The sequence below is a fragment of the Lissotriton vulgaris genome, chromosome 10 (genome assembly GCF_964263255.1).
Source record: "Lissotriton vulgaris chromosome 10, aLisVul1.2, whole genome shotgun sequence".
NCBI classification, from domain to species: domain Eukaryota; kingdom Metazoa; phylum Chordata; class Amphibia; order Caudata; family Salamandridae; genus Lissotriton; species Lissotriton vulgaris.
The window spans coordinates 669,204,521-669,225,116 of record NC_141698.1 but is presented as its reverse complement, the minus strand read 5'-3'; the positions used below and the strand labels follow the sequence as shown (position 1 = coordinate 669,225,116).

Below are 20,596 nucleotides of genomic sequence, written 5' to 3'. Positions count from 1 at the left end.
CTAGCCCAGGAGACAGGGTGCATTATAACAATGGTGTGGATATGTATGTGCAAGCATAAATGACCCTACAGTCATCTTTTAATTAAAGATCACTGTAATTGAACGGCGGTTCACAGGTTAACATGGACTGGCTACCAGGTGAGCCGAGTTAGCAAGCTCCATTATGGTACCACCAAATTTGGGCATTGAGGATCAAAGGCCAAACTGCCTCTGATATGTAAGTAACTTGTCTCCCAGTGGATACAAAGATTCCCCTGCCCCCAAGCACTCATGTTTGAGAGCAGGCGGGAAATTAGATATTCAGGAGGCAGGCATCCCGTAAAGGCTAGCCAAACGTCAAGGATGGGCTAGCTATTTTGTACAGCTAAAGACGGCTTGTGCAATCTTGAAACGTCCCAAAAATAGTGGGTTCTCTGTAGTTCGGTGACATACACCCTCCGTATGTGGTCACCTCAGGGGCGGGGTTTAGCGGCAGGATCAGTAGCCCATTGGCTACTAACCCTCACACCCCTAAACACCCCCTAAATCCATGATTTAAGGGGCACCTCTGGCACCAGAACTCCACATCTGCTCTGAAGAAGGACAAAGAAGAGACATGTATCTGCACAAGGCAGGACTCCTCAAAGAGACTTCACTAGGGCTCCCTAGGGCTACAGGTACAAGTACCCTATAGGCGGCAGGCATAACTCACACTTCCAAGACCAAAAGAAGAATTGTCTGCAGGGCTAAGTCGAGGACCAGCCCAAACGTAACCAGTCAGATGCCTTCAGGGAAGCATAGTCCTGACCCTCACTGAGTCTCAATCCTCTACAGCATTCCCAGTACTTCTGGACGAAGACTTGCTTCATCGCTGCATTTGTCGTGGCCAAGGTTTGTTGCCGGGTCTGGCTGACTACTGACTGCTTTACTCAACTTCAAGAGGACGGACACATCCTGCATCATTGACCATCAAGTTCTGTGGCGCAGTTGTCGAGTACTTGCATCCTAAAGTGTCTGCGTTGGCACGCCGGGTAAAGTCAGCCCCTGCAGCACCACAAAAAGACAGGTACATCCCTGACCCCGAGACGCCCGAGCTAAGTAGAGCTGTTCTGCCTGGTGATCCATGGGCCGGGGCCCCTCCAAGCTTAACCTCCAAGGGGTTCCCCTGAACTCAACCTGCAACTCTCTTTTTATTACAAATAAGTCAGCTATCAGGTAGGCCCTAAACATCCGACAGGGCGTGGAGTATTGTATTAAAAAAAGAGGAACATGTACTTTTAAGTTTTGCATGTCCTGTGGTAGTGAAAAACTCCTAAATTCATTTTTCACTACTGTGGGGCCGATCTCTCCCATTGGATAACATTGGCTTACCTTATGACATTTCATACGTTATAAATGTTGTTGGGGAGAAAGTAGAAATGTCTTGTTTGGTGTCTAGGGGATTGCAATTTAAAGTCTTCTTTGATGGTAAACTTGGTTTATAAATCACAATTCAGAAAATCCCACTTTTACAAAGTTGGATTTTTTTTGTCCCAACCATTTGGTGCCTACTGCCTGTTTCCTTGGTCATTTGACTACGTGTAGGTGGCAGGTGGCCTTTGTGTATTCCTCTCAGAAAGCCACACAATAGAGGGACTGGGTGTTAGGTGGGTGGGCTATCTAAAGCAGGAGGAAAGGAGAGGCAGAGCTGTACACAGTCCTATATGACCTTCAAAAACACTACCTTCTCTCACACACAAAGGACTTCACACTAGCCTATTTGGAATGAAGACAGACTGGGACCTGGGCAGCGAGGCAGGAAATCCCAGACACGTCTATGTGGGTAGGTAACTCCAGATATTTGTTCCATTTCAAAGCTGGCATCAAGTATAAAAATAGGACCCCTAGAGCAACTCTTCCGGTCACTCCTCGACCTACGGCAGGACTCTCAGAGGACTGCCCTGCTATCTCTGACCTGCAGTGTAATTCAGAGGATTGCCCTGCGCCACCAAGAGGACTGTCCTGCTGCTTGAGACCTGTGTTTCTGCTTGAACCCAGGTCTTGAAGAGTGACTTCAAGGGCTAGTTGGTGGGCCTCCTGATCAGAGCCTCATGAGCAGAAAAGGCTCCAAACATCTTGAAGCCCACCTGGATCAAACTTAAGTGAGTCCTCACCCTCCAAGTGGTGCCTCCCTACTCCTGGACCCTTGGATGTGGTGCTAAAGGTACCCAAATAGCCCAAATCCAAAACTTGGGGCTTGGAAAATTCAGCCAAAAAGTGTTCTGAGAACCAAGAGGAGACCGGGTCTTACCTGCTTGCCGATCAGCCCAAGGTGCATAGCCATTCTGCGGCAGCTCCCACTATACTCTTCTCCGCAGCATCAAATCCTGTTCAGCAGCTTTTCTCAGAAGGGGAACTTGTCCACCTGAAGCCCTTGTCAGCTACAGCCCGCAACTTTGTGTCACTGGAGATTTTCAACTTCAAAAAAGTAGAAATATTACCTGTGACTTCATCCATTGGCTCCCCAATAACAATGCCTTGTCCTTGGACACCCGTGGCTGCCTTGCCTCACTGAACTTTGCCTTCTCAGACATTTTTCTAGAAAAAATCTTCTAAGTCCAAAGATAAGTAGAGACTGGGTGAATCTACTTCAGGTATCCGAAACTGCATTCCATCGTAGTTGGCAATAACGTTTGACTTTGCCACGTTCTTTTGCGACTAGATATCCATGGTTGGCACTTTGATCTTTTATGTGCTGTTTCTCACATAGCATTTAAAAAAATCCTAACTCTGGATTTATTGATTGGGTTTGTGCCGTTTTGGTGTCAAATATTTTTTTTTATATTATTTTCTAAGTTGGTGTGGGATTTTTCTCGTGCTGTGTTTTCACTTTATTACTGTTAAGTGCTGAATAAATACTTTACACATTGCCTCTAAGTTACGCCAGACTGCTTTGGTGCCAAGATACTAGAGGGTCAAGCAATGGTTAATTTAGTTATTTTGTTTAGGATCACCTTCACAAGGATTGTGGCTATTGCTTGAGTAGGGTTTCATCAACTAACAACCCAATTTCTCGCAAGATGTGCACAAAACAGCCTGCTGGTAGGCACTTGCATTCAATTTAAAACCGTCTGCTTTGCTTACTGTGCTTTTGCAAATACAGGGCCACACTACCCGAGGCATCTTATCCAGCCCTATTTTCCATCTAGCGGCTTACGGTCAACTAATCTTACATTTACACATGTTCCTATGAATGAACGAGTAAGACAAAGTGGGTGCTCTTTCATCTATTGGAATTCAGTCTTTGGAACACCAGCCGCCACACCTACATCGCAGCCCAGATGAAAGGCATTTTCAAAACCAGCTTAAGACTACTTTTCTAAAGCGGGTCTCACTGCAGCCAAACTCTGAAGCACTGGTAAGCCTCAATTGGGGTAGTCATGCACTTTATAAATCTTGCTTACATAACATGTCAGACTGATATCTTGATTACCCAAGTCTCAAAGTTCAATGTTTTAAGAGGATTCTTCTTGAATGAAGGCATTTATGAATTTAGATAGCATATTTGTGTAGCTTGTGTAACAGCTCATATGCCACAAGTGAACCATTTTACCAGCAGAGTAGTGATGGAGCGCAGTGTGTAAGCATTTTCAAGAATGTATCTAGTTTCCAACACCGTCAATCCGCAACAGTTTATGAGAACTAAAGACTATGTCAGTCTTTACAGAGCATTCATAGTTCACCAAGGTGGACACTAATATCCAGCGCTAGATAATAATCCTCAGACAGAAAGTGCTTACATTTAGAAATCTCACTACTCAGGTGGGGGTTAAAAATGGATGAACAGTGGAACTTGCTTAACTTTCTAGCCAGCGTTCCAGTGGAATGCTCTGTCAATTACCACCACGTGAAGAAGAGTTGATGGGTCCCCATGGGAAAGAAGCTTCTTTCGCTCCTCCGCTGAGGGCGGCAGGGTCTCTGGGAATGCCTCAAAATAAGAGTTGCAAATTTCCGGTCTTAATCTGGCCATGTTTCACAGTTGCAGGTCACACAGCTTCCCAAGAGTATAGCAGTGAACACCAAAAGGTATCACACTGCTGGCAGTGGAAGACTGTGGACCTCATTTCCATGAATAACTCACCTATGCAAAAGAAATCTGTCTTAGGTATATATTGACCTGGTGGAGTCCTCCACCAAGGGTCATTTTAAAAAGAGTAGACACTCTTATCCATAGTGTCAGCCTTTCTGTAAATTGCTGGACATTAACTGAGATTACCACCCAGCACTATGCCATCATCTTTTCTGTTATTTGTTCCTATGGGTTTAGAGACAATAGAGCTCACATTTTGTGTACAACATGAACGTTTTTGGAAGTACTGCAGTGCAGTGACGCCACTACTTAATCATGACACTATGAGAAAAAATATGTCTGGACTGTTCCCCTAAAACACTCCTTCTCTCTGGTATAAGTCTAATTCCTATTGATTAAAATTGTTTCTGTTGCCTGTCAATTAAAAAAGTAGAACGTGTTGCCTCAAAAATCATTTTGTAATTGATGTGCAGTGCTAAGATACCATAGGCTGTGGTTTGTACAATAGGAAACTCTTTAAAACTATATAACATTCTAATTGTTTGTATGTAAAGAAATTGTAATACAACTTTGTTACATTGTCACAATTTACTTACTACATACAGCATTCTTCTGTACCAAAGTCTGCTAGTGAACGAAGTCATGGATCTTTGCAGATAGGTAACAGTGCTACCTAAGAAAGCATCACTGCAAAAAACATAACTGCTTAAGGTCTGCTGAAAGCAGGTCAGATTTTGAATTTATTTAGGAGACAGTCCAAAATACATTTCTGACCTGTGGTTGGAAAATCATGTACCTCTGAGGCCTTGGTTGTATGCAATTCCCATTTTGAAACATTAACTGATCAGCTTATCAATGTATCACAGCCGGACTGCTGGAAATTACCATGCTAGATGCAACTCTTACCTGTCAAGCACATTTATGGTGGTGCTGTGTACCAACTTCACTTTTCCGCCAGGAATTAAACCTGAAAAGCAATACATGTGTCAAAATAGAAAATATTAACAGTAACAATACCAGAAAAAATACTGTTTAATGAGTACTCAAGTGGAAAATGGATGACAGTTAAGAAATTGAAAGCTGTCAATTTGATCAGTGTAAAAACAAATTACCATGAGCTACAGAGAGAACATTATTTTTTGTCATGCTTTACAGTCTCAGAATCTTAACATTGGTGGGTAACACACTAGTCACTTGCTAAAATTGGAGTACTTCAAGTGTTTGACAACATGGCCCATCATCTTCAGATTTTATTGCCTCTAGCCTCAATGTAATTATGGGGTGGTTGGCCCATTAAAGCTTATAACTGAATGGGAAGATGACAAATTATCCATACAGGTATATCACATCCTGCTCAATTTATTTCCTTCCAGTGGCCTGACTCAATTGAGGCACTGCCTTCGTAAATTGACTCACACTGAACCCAGCAACCTCTGCTTAAAACTAATTACACCAAACTGGACTATGGAGTGGGCTCCTCTAAGGCATCTATTTATCTAATCTGCAAAAGGTTTACCAAAACTGTGCTGCAAGAATAATCTCTAACCCTAGGGCAATTTGAAAAAGATACTGATGCAAAACTTCAAAGCTCTAAGATGCTGGTAAAAGGGAGCTGGCTTTGTATCGACTCTGGGAGTGAAGTTGGACAACATCACTGAAGCCATATAGCCCTCAACTCGGGCACAAAGAAATTGGTAACTTTTCCTTGATGGTTACTTTTCACTGCAGATTCCTTACCTGTTGGATAGATTTGCAAGCAGTAACTTTCCCGGAAACAATGGTTTTAGACAGATCTACCCCGTGTTGGAACCACGGAGTCCTCATATGCCAACGGGTATGCGTGACCAGAAGGATGCAGGAAGTTAGCAGACCTAACAGGCATAAGACTGTTAACACTGGAACTCTTGCACCTTCCATAAAGTATGGAACCATCTTGTTAATGTCGTGGATACTCTGAGGAAGAGGAAAGGCGCCAGGAAGGGTAGTGTACAAACCCAACCCTATGATCAGGAGACATTGGGAAGACTACACATGAGATTTGGATCTGTTTACTGACAAGTCCAGGTCGAAACATAAGTTGACGTTGACTGCAGATGGTGTGAATCTAACTCTCGCAACTGGCCTTGAGCAGCCAGTCCTGCAGGTACAAGACATTTTGGAATACCTGAGTGTCTTAGATGAGCTGCAACCACCACCATCACCTTAGTAAAGACTTTAGGAGCCGATGACAAACCTTACAGGAGTACTGTTCCACAAAATGACTGCTAATCGGGATGTGGCGTATGCATCCTGCAAGCGAGTGACATCATCCAGTCCCCTGCTTCCAGTGCCAACAGTACCTGAGCTAAAGTCAATATCTTGATCTTCTCCTTGCTGAGTAAAGGTTCAGGACCTTTAGGCCCAAGATTGGATGCAGACCACCATGCTTTTCGCGATCAATAAAGTACAGTGAATAATATCCTTGCACAATCTCATGCTCTGGCACAAACTCCACTAATCCTTTCAGATGCAGCGCTGCCACTTCTTGTTACAAGATGGAACGATGGTCTTCGGACAGTGTGAGGGAGGAATGGAAGAAGGAGCCTATAGGAATATTAGTGTATACCCCCTTTCTATTATCTGAAGGACTAGTCCGGAGCATTCCAGGTTGGTAGAAAGGAGGACACCCAGTCTCCCAGAGGCTCCTGAAGGGCTGGAAGAAGTAAACTAAGCCTGTGTTCCCTTACGGTCCATGGAAGGAAGAGGAGGAGGAGGACGTAGCTGGATGGATGGATACAAGGCTCTTAATTCTGGTCCTGACTCTCTATTGTACAAACAGAAGCTTTTGAAGCTATTGTGAATGTGTCTGAGTGGACTGGCATTGCTGAAAGTTGAATCCTCTGGGGAAGCCTCACAAGTGATGAAGTTGTCTATAATAGCACTGAGATTGAGGTGTTAAAGGACATTAGCCTTGATGTCCACGGAGGAAAGAAGCTAGTCTAGCACCTCCACAGCTTTGTCACTAATGTGTGGGAGGGCACGTGTTCTGGGGTCAGAGACCCTAATGGGAACTCCATTTAAAAACATTGTATTTATTTATTGGGGTTTGCTTTATAAACAACAGTTGTAGTTGGCAGAGTCCATAAAAATGAAAAACACAGCAGTATATAGCATGGGAATTACTTTGTGTAAGAAAATGCTAGTGGGCCACTATAAATGCTGGAAGGGTACTGTTGCAATAGTGTGATCTGAGGATATAATCATGAACTGGGGTAGGGCTGATGATTTAAGAGGCAGTGGCAGGTTGTGTCTGTACAGTGGAGAAATTGATGTGGATGGGTAGAGAGGCCGGCTGTATGGTGGTGATTGGGTGCTTGCAGGGACAGAAACAGTAAGCAAGCACGGGGATCCCCATCTTGGAGGTGGTGGATCACAGGGGTGGCGTTTCGAAGTCATAGGGGAAGGTCTTCATACCCCACCCCTTGTAGGAACTGCAAAAAGAGGGTAGCCCATTGGGACAAAATAGGTTGTTTTCGCAAATGTCAAACATGTTTATAGTGGAGGGCGTCCTCCTCAACATCACTCCATTTGCGTACATCCCCATGCCATGCTGCACCGGTGTAGCCACTGGAGAGCGGAATTGTAAGGGAGCACACGCTTGGCGAGGAGGAGCATCAGGGATGCAAAGCAGGCATGTACCTTGTGTTGTTTGCGACATTTAAAAATGCCCAAGGAGCACGCCTGCAAGGTGTGTATAACTGGTAGTACTATGACCTCCGGCAGGGTATTGTGCACAGACCTCCAGTAACAGGGTAGAGATGGGCAGGGCCATAGTATGTGGGTAAGGTCTGCGTCAGGGGTGTGGCAAAGCAGGCAGTCTCCCTGCGCACAGGGAAGTAGTGTTTTAATTGGTCCGGGGTAAAGTAAACTCTGTGGAGTATAAAAAACTGAATGTTTTAAAAACAGGAGTTATGGGAGACTTATTGGGGGAATTTTAATGCTTGTTTCCACTCCCTGTCGTACAGCACTTGTGGTAAAAGCGGATCTTCAGATAGGGGACAGCCGCCTCGTGCCAACGGAGGAAAGTCTTATCCCGGTCTTTAAATTGTAGTGCCTGGTTGGAACAGAGCAGATAGATGTCTGACTTCGCCCAGTTTTCTCGAAAGCCCTGCGGCCGTAGCATATGCAGTTAGTGTGTCCCACAGCGGAGAGAGGTCAGACGTGACATCTCTCAGATATAGCAGTAGGTCACCGCATACAGGGATCCTGCATGCGTTCTGTCCTCAAGCAGTATACCCCACTGTTTACCTTCCGTTCGCAGGCATATAGCTAGGGGCTCCATTACGAGAGTGAAGAGCAGGGGGGAAAGTGGGCACCCTGGACTGGTCCCTGGGTCTACCGGGAAGGGGACAGAAACAAGGAAGCCCAGACTTATCAGAGAGGTTGGCTTGGTATAGAGTAACTGGATGTAGTCAAAGCCCAACTCCCATGTGAGCTAGCACAGAAAAGAGATAGCACCATGTCAAGATGTCGAAAGCCTTCTCCAGATCAAAATAACAGACAGGCCACACGCGGGAACCCTCTCTTGACGCGGTCTTGTAAATGGAAAAGACAATGGATGTTCTTGAAGGTACTTCGCCCTGGGACAAACCCATTCTGGTTGGGATGTATATGTTCCAGGAGGACTCAGGCATATCTATCGGCAAGGATCGGCCCCAGAATTTTGTAGTCCACCCCAAAGCAATGGGCCTATAGGACGACAGCTGTGTAGATCTCTGTCCGGTTCTGAAAAGGTATCCAGACCACTGGCTAAAAAGATGCCAGCAAATTCGGGTTGGTGATCCTGGGGTGCAAACAACAAGACACGGTAGTAAGGATTTTCAGAATTGCACTACCCACAATATACACACAAGTCGAAGCAAAATCCTATTTGCCAATGTTGCCCACCTCTTAGACCCACTGCCTGAGGACCTCAGTTATACAAAGAAAAAAAGAGAATAAAGAGGCAACAAACAATCAAATATAGTACATCAAAATTTTCAAAAAGAATTTAGGTAGGTGATCACGAATGAGTAATAGTCAGGGCAGATATTTATAAACGACGCAAGCACGAAGGTAGGGCACTCTACATCCGTCTCCTCGGCATGATTTCTCACCAGCGTTCTGCTCCGAAAAAAACTCGTGGTTTTTTCGGACCAGAACGCTGGTCATGCCGAGGAGATGGATGTAGGAGCAGGACGCTGACCTTGATTAATACCCAGGGACACATATCATAGTGTTCGCCGGCAGTAGCTCATTGAAATATTATTACAAATTTGGAACAACTGTACATATTAAAGCTCCACATCCGTGAAAGGCCTACACGTTTGCTCTCCGCACATTGCTGCTCTTAGTGGAAATAGGAAGCTCTTGGATATCTAAATTTGTAGACAGTCATTAATTCGAAAGCAGAGACCAATTTACGCCGTCCATAGAGCGCCCAACCTTGGTGTTTGCGTCGTTTATAAATATCTGCCCAGAGGAAGACTGATCTGGGCGAAACGCGTTGGCTGTATTGATCTCAAGATACTGTATGAAGATTGCAATACAAACATCTTATGAACATCAGTGAAGGACTATTACTCATTCGTGATCACCTACCTAAATTCTTTTTGAAAATTTTGATGTACTATATTTGATTGTTTGTTGCCTCTTTATTCTCTTGTTTTCTTTGATCCTGGGGTGCAAGTGTGGAGTCTGGGAAGCAATAGAGTAGGGCATTACCATCATCCAGATTACAAAGGCTTGAAAAGCAGTTCTGAGGTCGCTTTCTGGAGGAAATATTTGACTTCCTTCAGAAGAGGGAGCTTGTTCTAGGCCATCTCTGTTTTTTTGGCAGTGTGTTCCTTGAGAGAAAGCCTGGTGCCCAGGGTGAATCCAAATGATTTGGCATACAAAGATACTGTTTAAAGAAATGCTGCTGGATCAGACCCTCACACTAGATTACCTGGGTATTAGCCCAAATGGCGGGCCTGGTGGATCGAGGGCACTCTCTGGTCGCAGTGGCAGGTCTGACAGCTCCACCACTATTAACTTTGGTTCTGAGCATGAAGCTCCTGTGGAAGTCGTAGGAAAACCAGGAGACTTACCAATGGATTGTTTCTTGAGCTTCTAATGTCTCTTCTTTTTACAGAATGAGTCAGAGGAAGGTGACCTGGAGCATGCCAGAGAGCAACATCAAGGTCTCTTCTCATTGTGGGCACAAGCCATGAAAAGTTTATTGCTTAATCGTCTTGGGGTCCATGCTGAGTCAATGCTTGTAAGATTTGGACTTGAGGTCTGACATCAATGACAAATAAAGCTTTGATGTTTTACGGTTGCAGTCTGACACCTGGGATTATGCAATAGGTTAGGAATCTGCAGGTGGAAGTATCCATCAGAAAAATTGTTTCTAGTTAGTGTACGTAAGAATAAATAAAATAATACTAGAAGGGAAAAAGCCCCTATACAGCAGACCTCCTGTCTCTTCTTCATTTTAGACATTTATATGGGACAATCAGCAACCCACAATTCTTTGACTAAAGAACTCTATTGGGATTAAAGTGGGTGAACAACTTCCTCGGGTATCATGGGGAAATTTTAGCCATGAATTTGTAAACAAGGCATGAGATTTTCAAAACAATACTTTTGTCTACAGCCAGCCAGTGCAGTGTTTACAGCTGAAACACTATCATATCTTTTGACCCAAAAGGACCAGTTAGTCAGCAGCATCCTAAACCTGGTGCAATCATTCAATTTAGTATTTGGCAATTTAAAAGTTCACAGTTGGAACTCTTCTCCTGTTCAGGGGCACCCAAAATGTCTAAAAAAACAAATAAAAACATGGCTACTTGATTCTTCATTTGGCCAACCCCCGTATAACATCCTCATGCCATTCTTCCCGTGCAACTTTGTGTTTAGGTGATGAAATGAATACATTAAAAAAATGCTCCAACCAATATTTTTCTCTGTGCCTCCCTTAATCATGCAAATATTCTTTTACGAATGGACTACTACGCTATTGCTCTGCACATTGTCAAATCACCTACACCATTAAAAACAAAACTCTAACCACTTAAAACATGTCACCCAATCTATATAGAACGAATGAATAAACACATCTTTCCTATCCAGGTCTACTCTTTTGGAATAAATAACCCTGTCTTCACAACTAGCTGCACAGTACTACAAAACATTCATGCAGAAACCACAGGGATCAACTACCATTATTCCAGTGCCATAGTTAATATAATACGGAAACAATTACGTCTAACGGGATTCTGAACTAATAGAATCCTAAAGAAAGATCAGGGTTTGGTCAAATATTTGTGTCTTTTTCGTACTAATTTTAAAGACATTACTTTTTTGGGTCCAGAATAGAAACCTGAATATACAGTGCTAATGAAGCTCTATGTGTTGTACTAGCAGCTGTGTCAGGATGCCCCTCCGTATCGCAAGGGAGCTATGTGGAAGCTAGGAGAACATTTTTAAGTTGGTAAGTAGTGCTCTCTTTATTTGCTACCTTTATTTCAGGATCAAGCCCCAGAACCTGCCAATTGCCCACCCACACCATTCCTTTTAAGGGTCTGACTTATCCTTTATTGCCCCCTTGACTGCAAATGTACGGTAATGCACATTTGGGTACTTCTTTTGTGCTAATGTGCATTTTGAACCTGAGACTGAAATTTCGAAATTTTGCAGCAGGAAATATCCAATAGAAACTAGGGTCAGATGTCAAGTAATCCATAGGCATCAACAACTGGAATTCTATTGCACTAAAATAGTAAACCTACCTCCTTGAAACCTTCATTAATGTCACAGACTAAAAGAACAGGACATGATAGGAGATGGTGCACCAGAGAATTTGAAAGTCATACGTATGTAATATAAATGGAGCATCTTGGGGTTATTTAAAAAACATTAGCTGAGCCAATACTTTTATATGCATCAACTTTAATATATGGGTAAAATACAAATATGTTTTTCATGGCAACAAACCTTGTAATGCTTTGTGAGTTTGGCTATTCCTAACAATTGTTGTTTCAAGACAAAACCATCTTATTTCTTACAAATTTTTGTTGAACTTACCTAAATCGCTTTGTGACCCGGCGAGGTCTAACTTCTGCATCTCCATTACTACCTGAAAGAAATTATATTGTTAATCATTACAAAAGATGACAACAATAAGGCACTTTAAGGTCCTGCATCTGGGCTAAGGCTTGCACTGATTTGTAGAAGGAACAGTGTGTATGTGCTGGGTTCTAAAGATATATTTAATTGCTTTTACAGCAGTAATAAAAAAATAATTCTTACTACGCCGCATGCATACTACAGTACAACAGAGAAACCCCATCACATAAACCGGTGGAACCTGTATTAAATACATTGTGAGTACATACCAAATCTAGTTTTCTTAGGAATTTCATCCTAAATACATTTAATTTCGGAATCTATGTAAAGTCTTTCAACATAATACAAATGCTAACCTATCATTTCTTATAATCTAAATATAATTCCATTCACAATGGGTAATCTCTCCTCTTGCAAATACATGGAAGTCAAAATCCTGTCAACAGGATCTGTAGCAAAACGATACCTTATCTACCACCCACCTTCCTATGGGATTTCAACTTCCATTGGAGCAACGAGGAAGACTAACAGGCGACCACCCTCAAAAACTTTCTCAAGGATCACAACCTAATGCAAGGATTAGCACAGTGCTATCCACGCTGAGTTGGAAAAGGACAAAGTCTTTTGCCATTTCTACATCAAAATCTTTAATCATAGGATTAGCACAGTGCCATTCAAGCCAAGGTGTAAAATGACAAAAGCCTTTTACCACTTCAGGCACAGTATTGCACCTCTGGATTGGTAAAATAACATCCAAGCAAACCTGGAATGAATAAAAGCAACCCCTGACACATGTTTCACTTTCATTATAGCTCGTCAGAGAGGTTTAGCTTTGTCCAGACATCATGGAGCACACAGTATATGTCAAAACAAAACACTTTTCAGAGTTAGAGTGCTGCATTAAATATGCAAAAGAGAAGCAGAGAACTCTGGGTGGTTCCCAAGTTTAGGTGGAGAGCAGCTCCTGTATAGAAAACCCTACTAAACTAGTGACACTCTGAATCTGCTCACCTCAAATGTCTGTTTTTCTAACAAACTTTTTAAGCATAGGATTAGCACATTCCTTACCTTAGTAATTTTCAAGCAGGACCCCTGCACATCAGTGGGTAGCGTTAATTGGCTCCACGTCAGCATCACCAACACCGGAAGTGATGTACACAGTACCTATATAGGTGCCACCTTGGCGCGCTGACTTCAGTTCGTTTTCGCACTTTCCACACCAGGAGCAGGGAGCCACAATGAATACTTACCACTGGTGTGAATTTCTAGGGCCCTTTTCAAGGGGAAGCTTTCTCCTTTAATCAGCGTGCAGAGCGTGGAAGAGGGGAGGGTTGGTAAGAAATCTGCGCCTAGATAGAGTCTCTACCAGATAAAGCGTTACCGAAGGTAAGTAACCTTTTTATCTGATAGAACTTCCAGCTGCAAATTCCTTACCGTAGAATAGATACACGAGCAATGCCTCCCAGGAGGCTGGTCTGCAAACTAAATTTAGACCGGAAAGTCCTGTAGGACCAAACGGGCAAAATGCCCATCTCAACGAACCTGACTGTATGGGCTGTAGTGCTTAGTGAATGTGTGCAATGAAGCCTACGCTGCAGCCTGACAGATGTCCAGTACTGGAACTCTGCAAGCTAGCGCAATGCCCTGGCAGAATGAGAGTGCAAGCCCTCAGGCAATTGGTTCTTCACCAATGTGAAGCAGATCTTCATGCAGAGATTGCTTGTTTCTGCACAGCCCTCCCTTCCTTGACCCTGCTGTACCCTACGAACAGTTAATCATCCACCCTGAAGTCTTTTGTGCGGTCAAGAAAGATTAACAGCGCTCTTTTTGGGTCCAGACGGTGGAGTCTTAGGAAATAGGTAGGCAGAGATGAAACGAGTGACTACCTTTGGAAAGAAGTAGGCATATGCCTGACGAACCAGCTTGTCAGGGGAAATGGTAGTATAGGAAGGATGCACTGAAAATGCCTGCAATTCGTTGACCCTCCTGGCCAATGTAATGACCACTAGAAAATCAGTCTTGATGGTCAATAACCGGAGAGGGCAGTTGTGCAATGGCTCAAAAGGTGTGCACATCATGAAATCGAGGACAGGTTCAAATCCCACTAGAGAAGGAAAAATGGTCTGGGGGGGAACATGCTGCAAGCCATTGAGAAATCGCATCACAATAGGTGACTTAAATAAGAAAGGTTGGTCCGGCAACTGCAAAAATGCAAAAATGGCTGAACGAGAGCCATTAATTGAGCCCAGAGAAGAGCCCTGTAGGGCCAAATAAAAAACTAATAATAAGATTTGAGAAAGAAGAGAAAAGAGGGGATCAATGTTTCTGGAAACACACCCTGTCACAGCAGCAGTCGTACACCATTTTGGAGGCAGGACATTTGGCTGCCAGAATACCATCACAGACTTCAGGAGGAAGGTCAAAGGCTGTCAACTGTCATGGCTCAATCTCCACACATGAAAGCGGAGGGTCTGCAGGTTCGGGTGCAGGATCCTACCCTGTTGCTGCGACAGAAGATCCTCACTAAGAGGAAGCTTGACCCGAGGACTGATGCTCATGCTCATCAGCTCGGGATTCCAGACTCTGTGTGCACAATCCAGAGCCACAAGATTAACTTAGGCCCGGTTGTTCCTGATCTTCTTGAGAACTCTGGGCAGGAGCAGTATTGGCGGAAAGGTGTACAGGAGGCCTGAGTTCCACTTGAGATGAATGCGTCTCAGAGTGAGAGCTGCCTTGGAAACTACAGTGCGCAGAACTGCTGAAATTGCGCATTCCATGTAGTGCAAATACATCTATTCAAGGCTTTCCCCACTCCTGAAAGAGGCCTTGCACCACCTCCGGATGGAGCCGCCATTCGTGATCCACTAGGCATCGACATCTGAGTTTGTACCTGCTTGCATTCAGAGTGACTGCCAGGTGTTGGATCACCAGGAAGATGCCCTGTTGATCCAACCATGTCCAGGAATATAGAGCCTCCGGACAAACGGTCCACGACCCCACCCGGCCCTGCTTGCTGCAGGACAATATGGCGGTGGTGTTGTCTGTGAACACCTGCAAAAGCCTTCCGTTGATGGAGGGCCTTTAATGGCAAGCAAATCACTTGAAGCTCCAACAAGTTTATGTGGAGTCCGGACACAGTCAGTTCTGGCTGGGCAAGGTAGAGGAGTCTGTTGTTGACACAATCACGTTTCGTTAGCTACCACTCCAAATCTTTTGGTTTCCTCTGAGATCTGGACCCTGTCGGTAAGATTGCCCTGATGCTGCGCCAATGGAACTTCAAGCCCCACTGCAGAGCCCGCCTATGCCAGTGGGCATGCATCACTAGCAGGATGCTTGCGGCTATGAGGCCCAACAGCCTACGGGTCTGTCTCACCGAAACATAGGATAGATGCTGAAACATCAGTTTTGTAGCCTAAATAACCTAGACTCGCCATGCAGGAGGATACGCCTGAAACTGTAGTGTGTACAAAACAGCTCAGGTGAAAGGGAGCATCTCAGAAGGAGTCAGCTGGGACTTAGGCATGTAGATAGTTAATCCCAGTGAGTTCAGGAGGTTCACTGTAGTCTGGAGGTGGGAGAGGACTGCCTGTGGTGAGCCAGCATTTAATAGCCAGTCACTGAGGTAGGGGAAGACTGAAACACCAGACCTTCGCAGGTGTTCTGCAACCAGTGCCATACCCTAGGCTATACCCTTGGTGAACACCCGAGGGGGTGCTGGTGAAGCCAGTGGGGAGAATGAAAAATTGAAAGTACTCCTAGTCAATCATGTAACCAAACACAGGTAACGTCTGTGGGCGGGCAGGGCGGCAATGTGAAAATATGCATCTTGCAAGTCCAACTGCACCATCCAGACTACCGGATCCAGCACAGACCGAACTTGAGCGAGCATGAGCATGTTAATGACAGACATTTGCAATCGGAAATTGAGTTGCCTTTATATGCCATATTAGCAAATAGTTTGCACTGACAGACATTTGAATATTGGTGACAGTATTCACTGTGCACACTTCGTGCTGCTAGAAGCCCTGCGGAGGCACTGAGGCGACACAGAGAGCCACATTCACATGCAAGGTCAGAGTTGAATGCAGGCTGAAGTACTGCAGCAGAGCATGTCCAGAGAAAGAGCTAAAGAAGCAACCATGGGGAGCAAGGCAGAGATGGAAGGTAAAGGATGTGGAGGGCCGTAAGCGAGCCAAAGGTTTAACAGGCATGCAGACGGAATTAAGATTTACACAGCAGAGAAAGAAAACACAGGCCACCAAGGTGGGAGGGACTATTTAAGAGCAGCAACTGGCTGAGCAGACACAGGCAACGGCAAGCGAAAGGATGACCATGGAGTGGAATGAATTAACAGTACACAGCAGAAAACCCATGGCCTATTTCAACATAGATACTGGCTCGAGACAGAGTAAAAGATGAGATGCAGAAGCAGTAGCAGAGGCTGCGAGTAACCACAGACAGCATGGGGAAAGACTAAGAAGGATCATGGGGTCGGGAAGATAAGCCACCATACCACACACCCGAGGCAGCTTTGGCCAAGTACCACTTACACGAGGAGCACAGGGAGAGAGTGTTAACACTAAAGTGCACATGTAGAGAGGACAGACCATGCAGTGTATAACAGTCTTGTCACTGCTCAGGCTCCAGGGAGAATGCACAGCCATTGCTTTCAATAAAATCCTGCATACTGGTGCACAATACTAGCGTGGAACTTCTCAGGGACTCACTGCAGCCTTCGCATGACTAAGACTTTGTGCACCGGGGGGCGCTGCTCCCACGAAAAAAGTATGTTTGGCATTCCGTCCTGGCACCAGGTATCTCATGGACAGAACCATGTCCTCAGTATTCTTTTAAAACAATATTATTTAAATGCCATGATCAACATGACTGTGTAAAAATCGGTTTCTTTTTAATATTATTAAGGCGTCATGTTCAATAAACACTAACATTCCATAAATTGAAGCAATGTTAGAAACGGCCATTGGGTGTAGCACATCCTCCAACGATGGAGAAACGCATTAAAGTGACAGCAACTCACCTACGAACCACACTACCAGACCCGTTGATAAAACTGCTACGAAAACGTCTTGTCCAATAGGCCTTTATTTATAGTGAGCTATGTTTGTTTGAGTTAGAAATGACGCTATTCTATAGTTACTTCCTAGCGAGAAAAACAAGCAAGAAAAAAATTATTACGAAAGTTGCAGCGAAAGACACTGATGCCTATGCCCAGCAGGAGAGAGGTGTGATGTAACCTCAAGAGATGCCAACTTTGGGACTGGTAAATAAGGTTGGATTCTCGCTATCGACAAAACTGTGCGTTTAAAAAACAAGGAGGAAACAAATGGCCAGAGATGTCCAACGAAAAGCAGCGCAAGGAAACTCCCATTGAAAACAAGCAGGAAGAACAGCAGCAATGATGGGAGGGAGGAGGGGGGGGTGATGCGAGCGAGGATGTAACAAATGGCCAGAGATGGCCAACTAAAAGAATCAATCCATGATGTCCAGTGGGAGGGAACCAAACACCCAAAGGCGGGACAGATGGACACAACTGACCAACCAGAGTAAGGAATTTTGAAAGGCAGACCAACCAACCAACCAGAAGCGCTGGTCGTGTTGAGAAGCCCATAGACTGAACAAAATATGCCTGCGCAGAGCAAGTTCGACCTAAAAAGCTAGTCAAACAGTAACTGAGGGCAGAAAGGAAAGAACTGACTTCAGCACGCTGATGTGGTGCCTACATATGTACGTTACATCCGGTGCAGACGCCGCAGATGCAGAGCCGAATGACGCAGCCTACTGGCAAGCAGGTATACTGTTCTAAAATTTCTGGATCAAGTCTGACGCCTGAGGATAATTCTAAAGTACGTAATCTGCGCTAGAAGTCTCTATCAGATTATCTGATTCATAGCCTACAATTTCTGAAGAATGCGGCTTCCCAGCTCATTTAAGTCCTAAGGAGAGATACTTGCATTTTTAAGCATTTGGAAAGACTGCCCTGGCTTCCTATAGGTAAATGCTGCATATTCATATCGCTTTGTTTGTGCCACAAAACTATCTTTGCAAATGGTCTACACATGTGTATGAAGTCCACTGTATACTCCAGCCAGAGAATTAAGATCCAAATGAGATGGCCTAAATGTCACCTCTGAGTGTTGAGAAGGTGCATGAAGTGAAGTACGAGTTACTTACCTTCGGTAACGATGTATCTGGTAGAGACGATTCTAGCCGCAGATTCCTTCACGTAGAATTATCCCCAGGCTTGAGACTGGATCCGGAAACTTTTTTTGCCACAGAATCCCTGCGCGCCAGGGGCGGGGCGACATCACGCGATTCCGCCCAGGCATCGTCCGCACACGTGACGTCAGCGAGGTCACAAGACCCACCCCGGTGCGGCTACGTCAGTTTTCTTCGGAGAACTTTTCCGCACCACAACGCGGAATCACCAGATAAAAAACTGTGGGATCATGGGAACAGTGTGCGAAGAGCAGAAAAAAATGGAAAGAAGCGGTGACTAGCAAACCAACACAGAATAGTGGCAACACCGTAGAACCCAAAGACAGGAAAGAAGAAAGAACAAGCAGAGCCCTGCGCAGCAACCCTGCCAGCACATAGACAGCCTCCCACTCCTGTGCCCCAGAGGCAAGGAACATGCGTAAAGTCATGGTACACGTAGTAAACCTACCACCCCCATCCAGAAAAAGGGGACCAGTCCCAAGACAGACAGGGACAACAACCCTCCAAGCCACCCCACCATAGAGGGCAACCACCACAAGGGACAAGGCTAGGCATGGCCAGATGACCCTTAATAAGGGGATAGCACTGGAAGGAGGGGAGGGGAGGGAAGGACAGGAATAAAAAGCAATCTCCCCCAAACCTAGAGTAGCCAGAGCAGCAGGGCACCAGAACACCAGAACCCCATCCTCCAAGAACCAAGGAGGAATGAACCGCCCCTAGACGGAGCGACCCGTCAAGAACAAGGAAGGCACTCCCAGGAGACACAGCCCCCCACCGGGAGGCGAGTACCGAAGACCAACCCAAGGGTCCTCGCAGAAAAGGGGAGGAAGGGCGTGCCGTGAAGGAATCTGCAGCTAGAATCGTCTCTACCAGATACATTGTTACCGAAGGTAAGTAACTCGTACATCTGATAGAGACTACTAGCCGGAGGTTCCTTCACGTAGAAAAGATACCCTAGCAATGCCCCCTGAAACCCCACCAGCCAATTCAGAACAGAGGGCCCCCCAGGTGACCAGATTTGTGGACCAGGAAGAACCTCGTACCTGCCAGGCAAGGGGAACCCCCACAAGCAGAACCCTACCGACCCCAAAGGGATGTAGGAGAGAAAAGAAGGCTGAAGAGGCTCGTACACCCACAGCAGAGGAACCAAAGGCAAGGGTGGAGAGGCCGAAGTATCCCACTCCCCCACAAGGCAACATAACTTCCGCCCAAGACCAAGACAGGAAAAGCGGAAGAAGAAGCCTAGAAGGCCCAAGGACAAGGGAAAAGAAGGCGAACCCACTCCAGATGGAGAGCAGCATGCCAGCCAGAACAGCGCCGGCAGTCAAGCCCCCAGAAGCAAGAAGAAGAAGAGCCCGAGGCCCCAGGAAGGCTGAGTAGGGGGCGCTTGGCAAGGGAGAACACAGGAGCATCCCAGACCTCAGGATAGGAGCAGGGAAAGGAGGAGATGCCCGGACACACCACCACAAGTGGCCGCTCACATGACCTCAAGGAGAAAAAGCAACCTACACAAATGCCATGGAGAACAGGCACCTGAAGGTGACCAGAACCCTCCAGCAGAGCGCAAGACATATGACCTAGGGTACGATAAGCCTCAAGCATCCCTCTTTGGAAGAACTTCCACAGCAGCGCAACAAACAAAAGAGTCATGGGGAAAAAAACACCCCCGCGTAAGGCTTGACAAGCAGCCCAACCAACTGAAGGCCTAATCTCAGGGCAAAATCAGCGCAACATTTCCAACACATACACATAATCAACAAAAGGGCCGTCCAGCAGCCAACAATGCCAAGGTCCCAAAGAAGGACGCAATGGCCAGAAAACGCACTCCACAGCCAGAACAAGTGGCCTAAGAAGGCCCAGAATCAATCCAACTCAGGAATCACTGAGGAGGGGACGGAGGAGGAGGATGATAAGGCGGAGGAGGAGGAGGAGGAGGACGGAACACTGCCAAGAGCTTCTGGATGGCGGAGTTGGCCGGGGCATGGAACAACAGGCTGCCATCAAACGGAAGATCAATGAGTCGCTCCTGAATATTTTCAGGGAATACTCCATCCCTTAAGCCAAGTATGCCGATGGAGATGGACCGAGGAAGCCATGGCCCGGCCCAACACCTCTGAGATGTCCAGGGGGGAGCGGAGAATAAACGCTGCCAGCTCCCCGCCATCCAACGCATAATGCCGTAAG

General features: G+C 45.5%; 1 protein-coding gene across 1 annotated transcript in view; it reads right to left on the bottom strand.

Moving 5' to 3' along the window:
• Positions 1-20,596, bottom strand: part of DYNC2I1 (dynein 2 intermediate chain 1) — a 476,503-nt gene that overhangs the window by 30,201 nt on the left and 425,706 nt on the right. Inside the window, exons 20-21 of the mRNA XM_086941505.1 lie at positions 12,134-12,185; positions 4,955-5,015 (exon numbers count right to left, since the gene is read on the bottom strand). Coding sequence (XP_086797631.1) covers positions 4,955-5,015; positions 12,134-12,185 — 113 coding nt within the window. The remainder of the gene's footprint in view (positions 1-4,954; positions 5,016-12,133; positions 12,186-20,596) is intronic.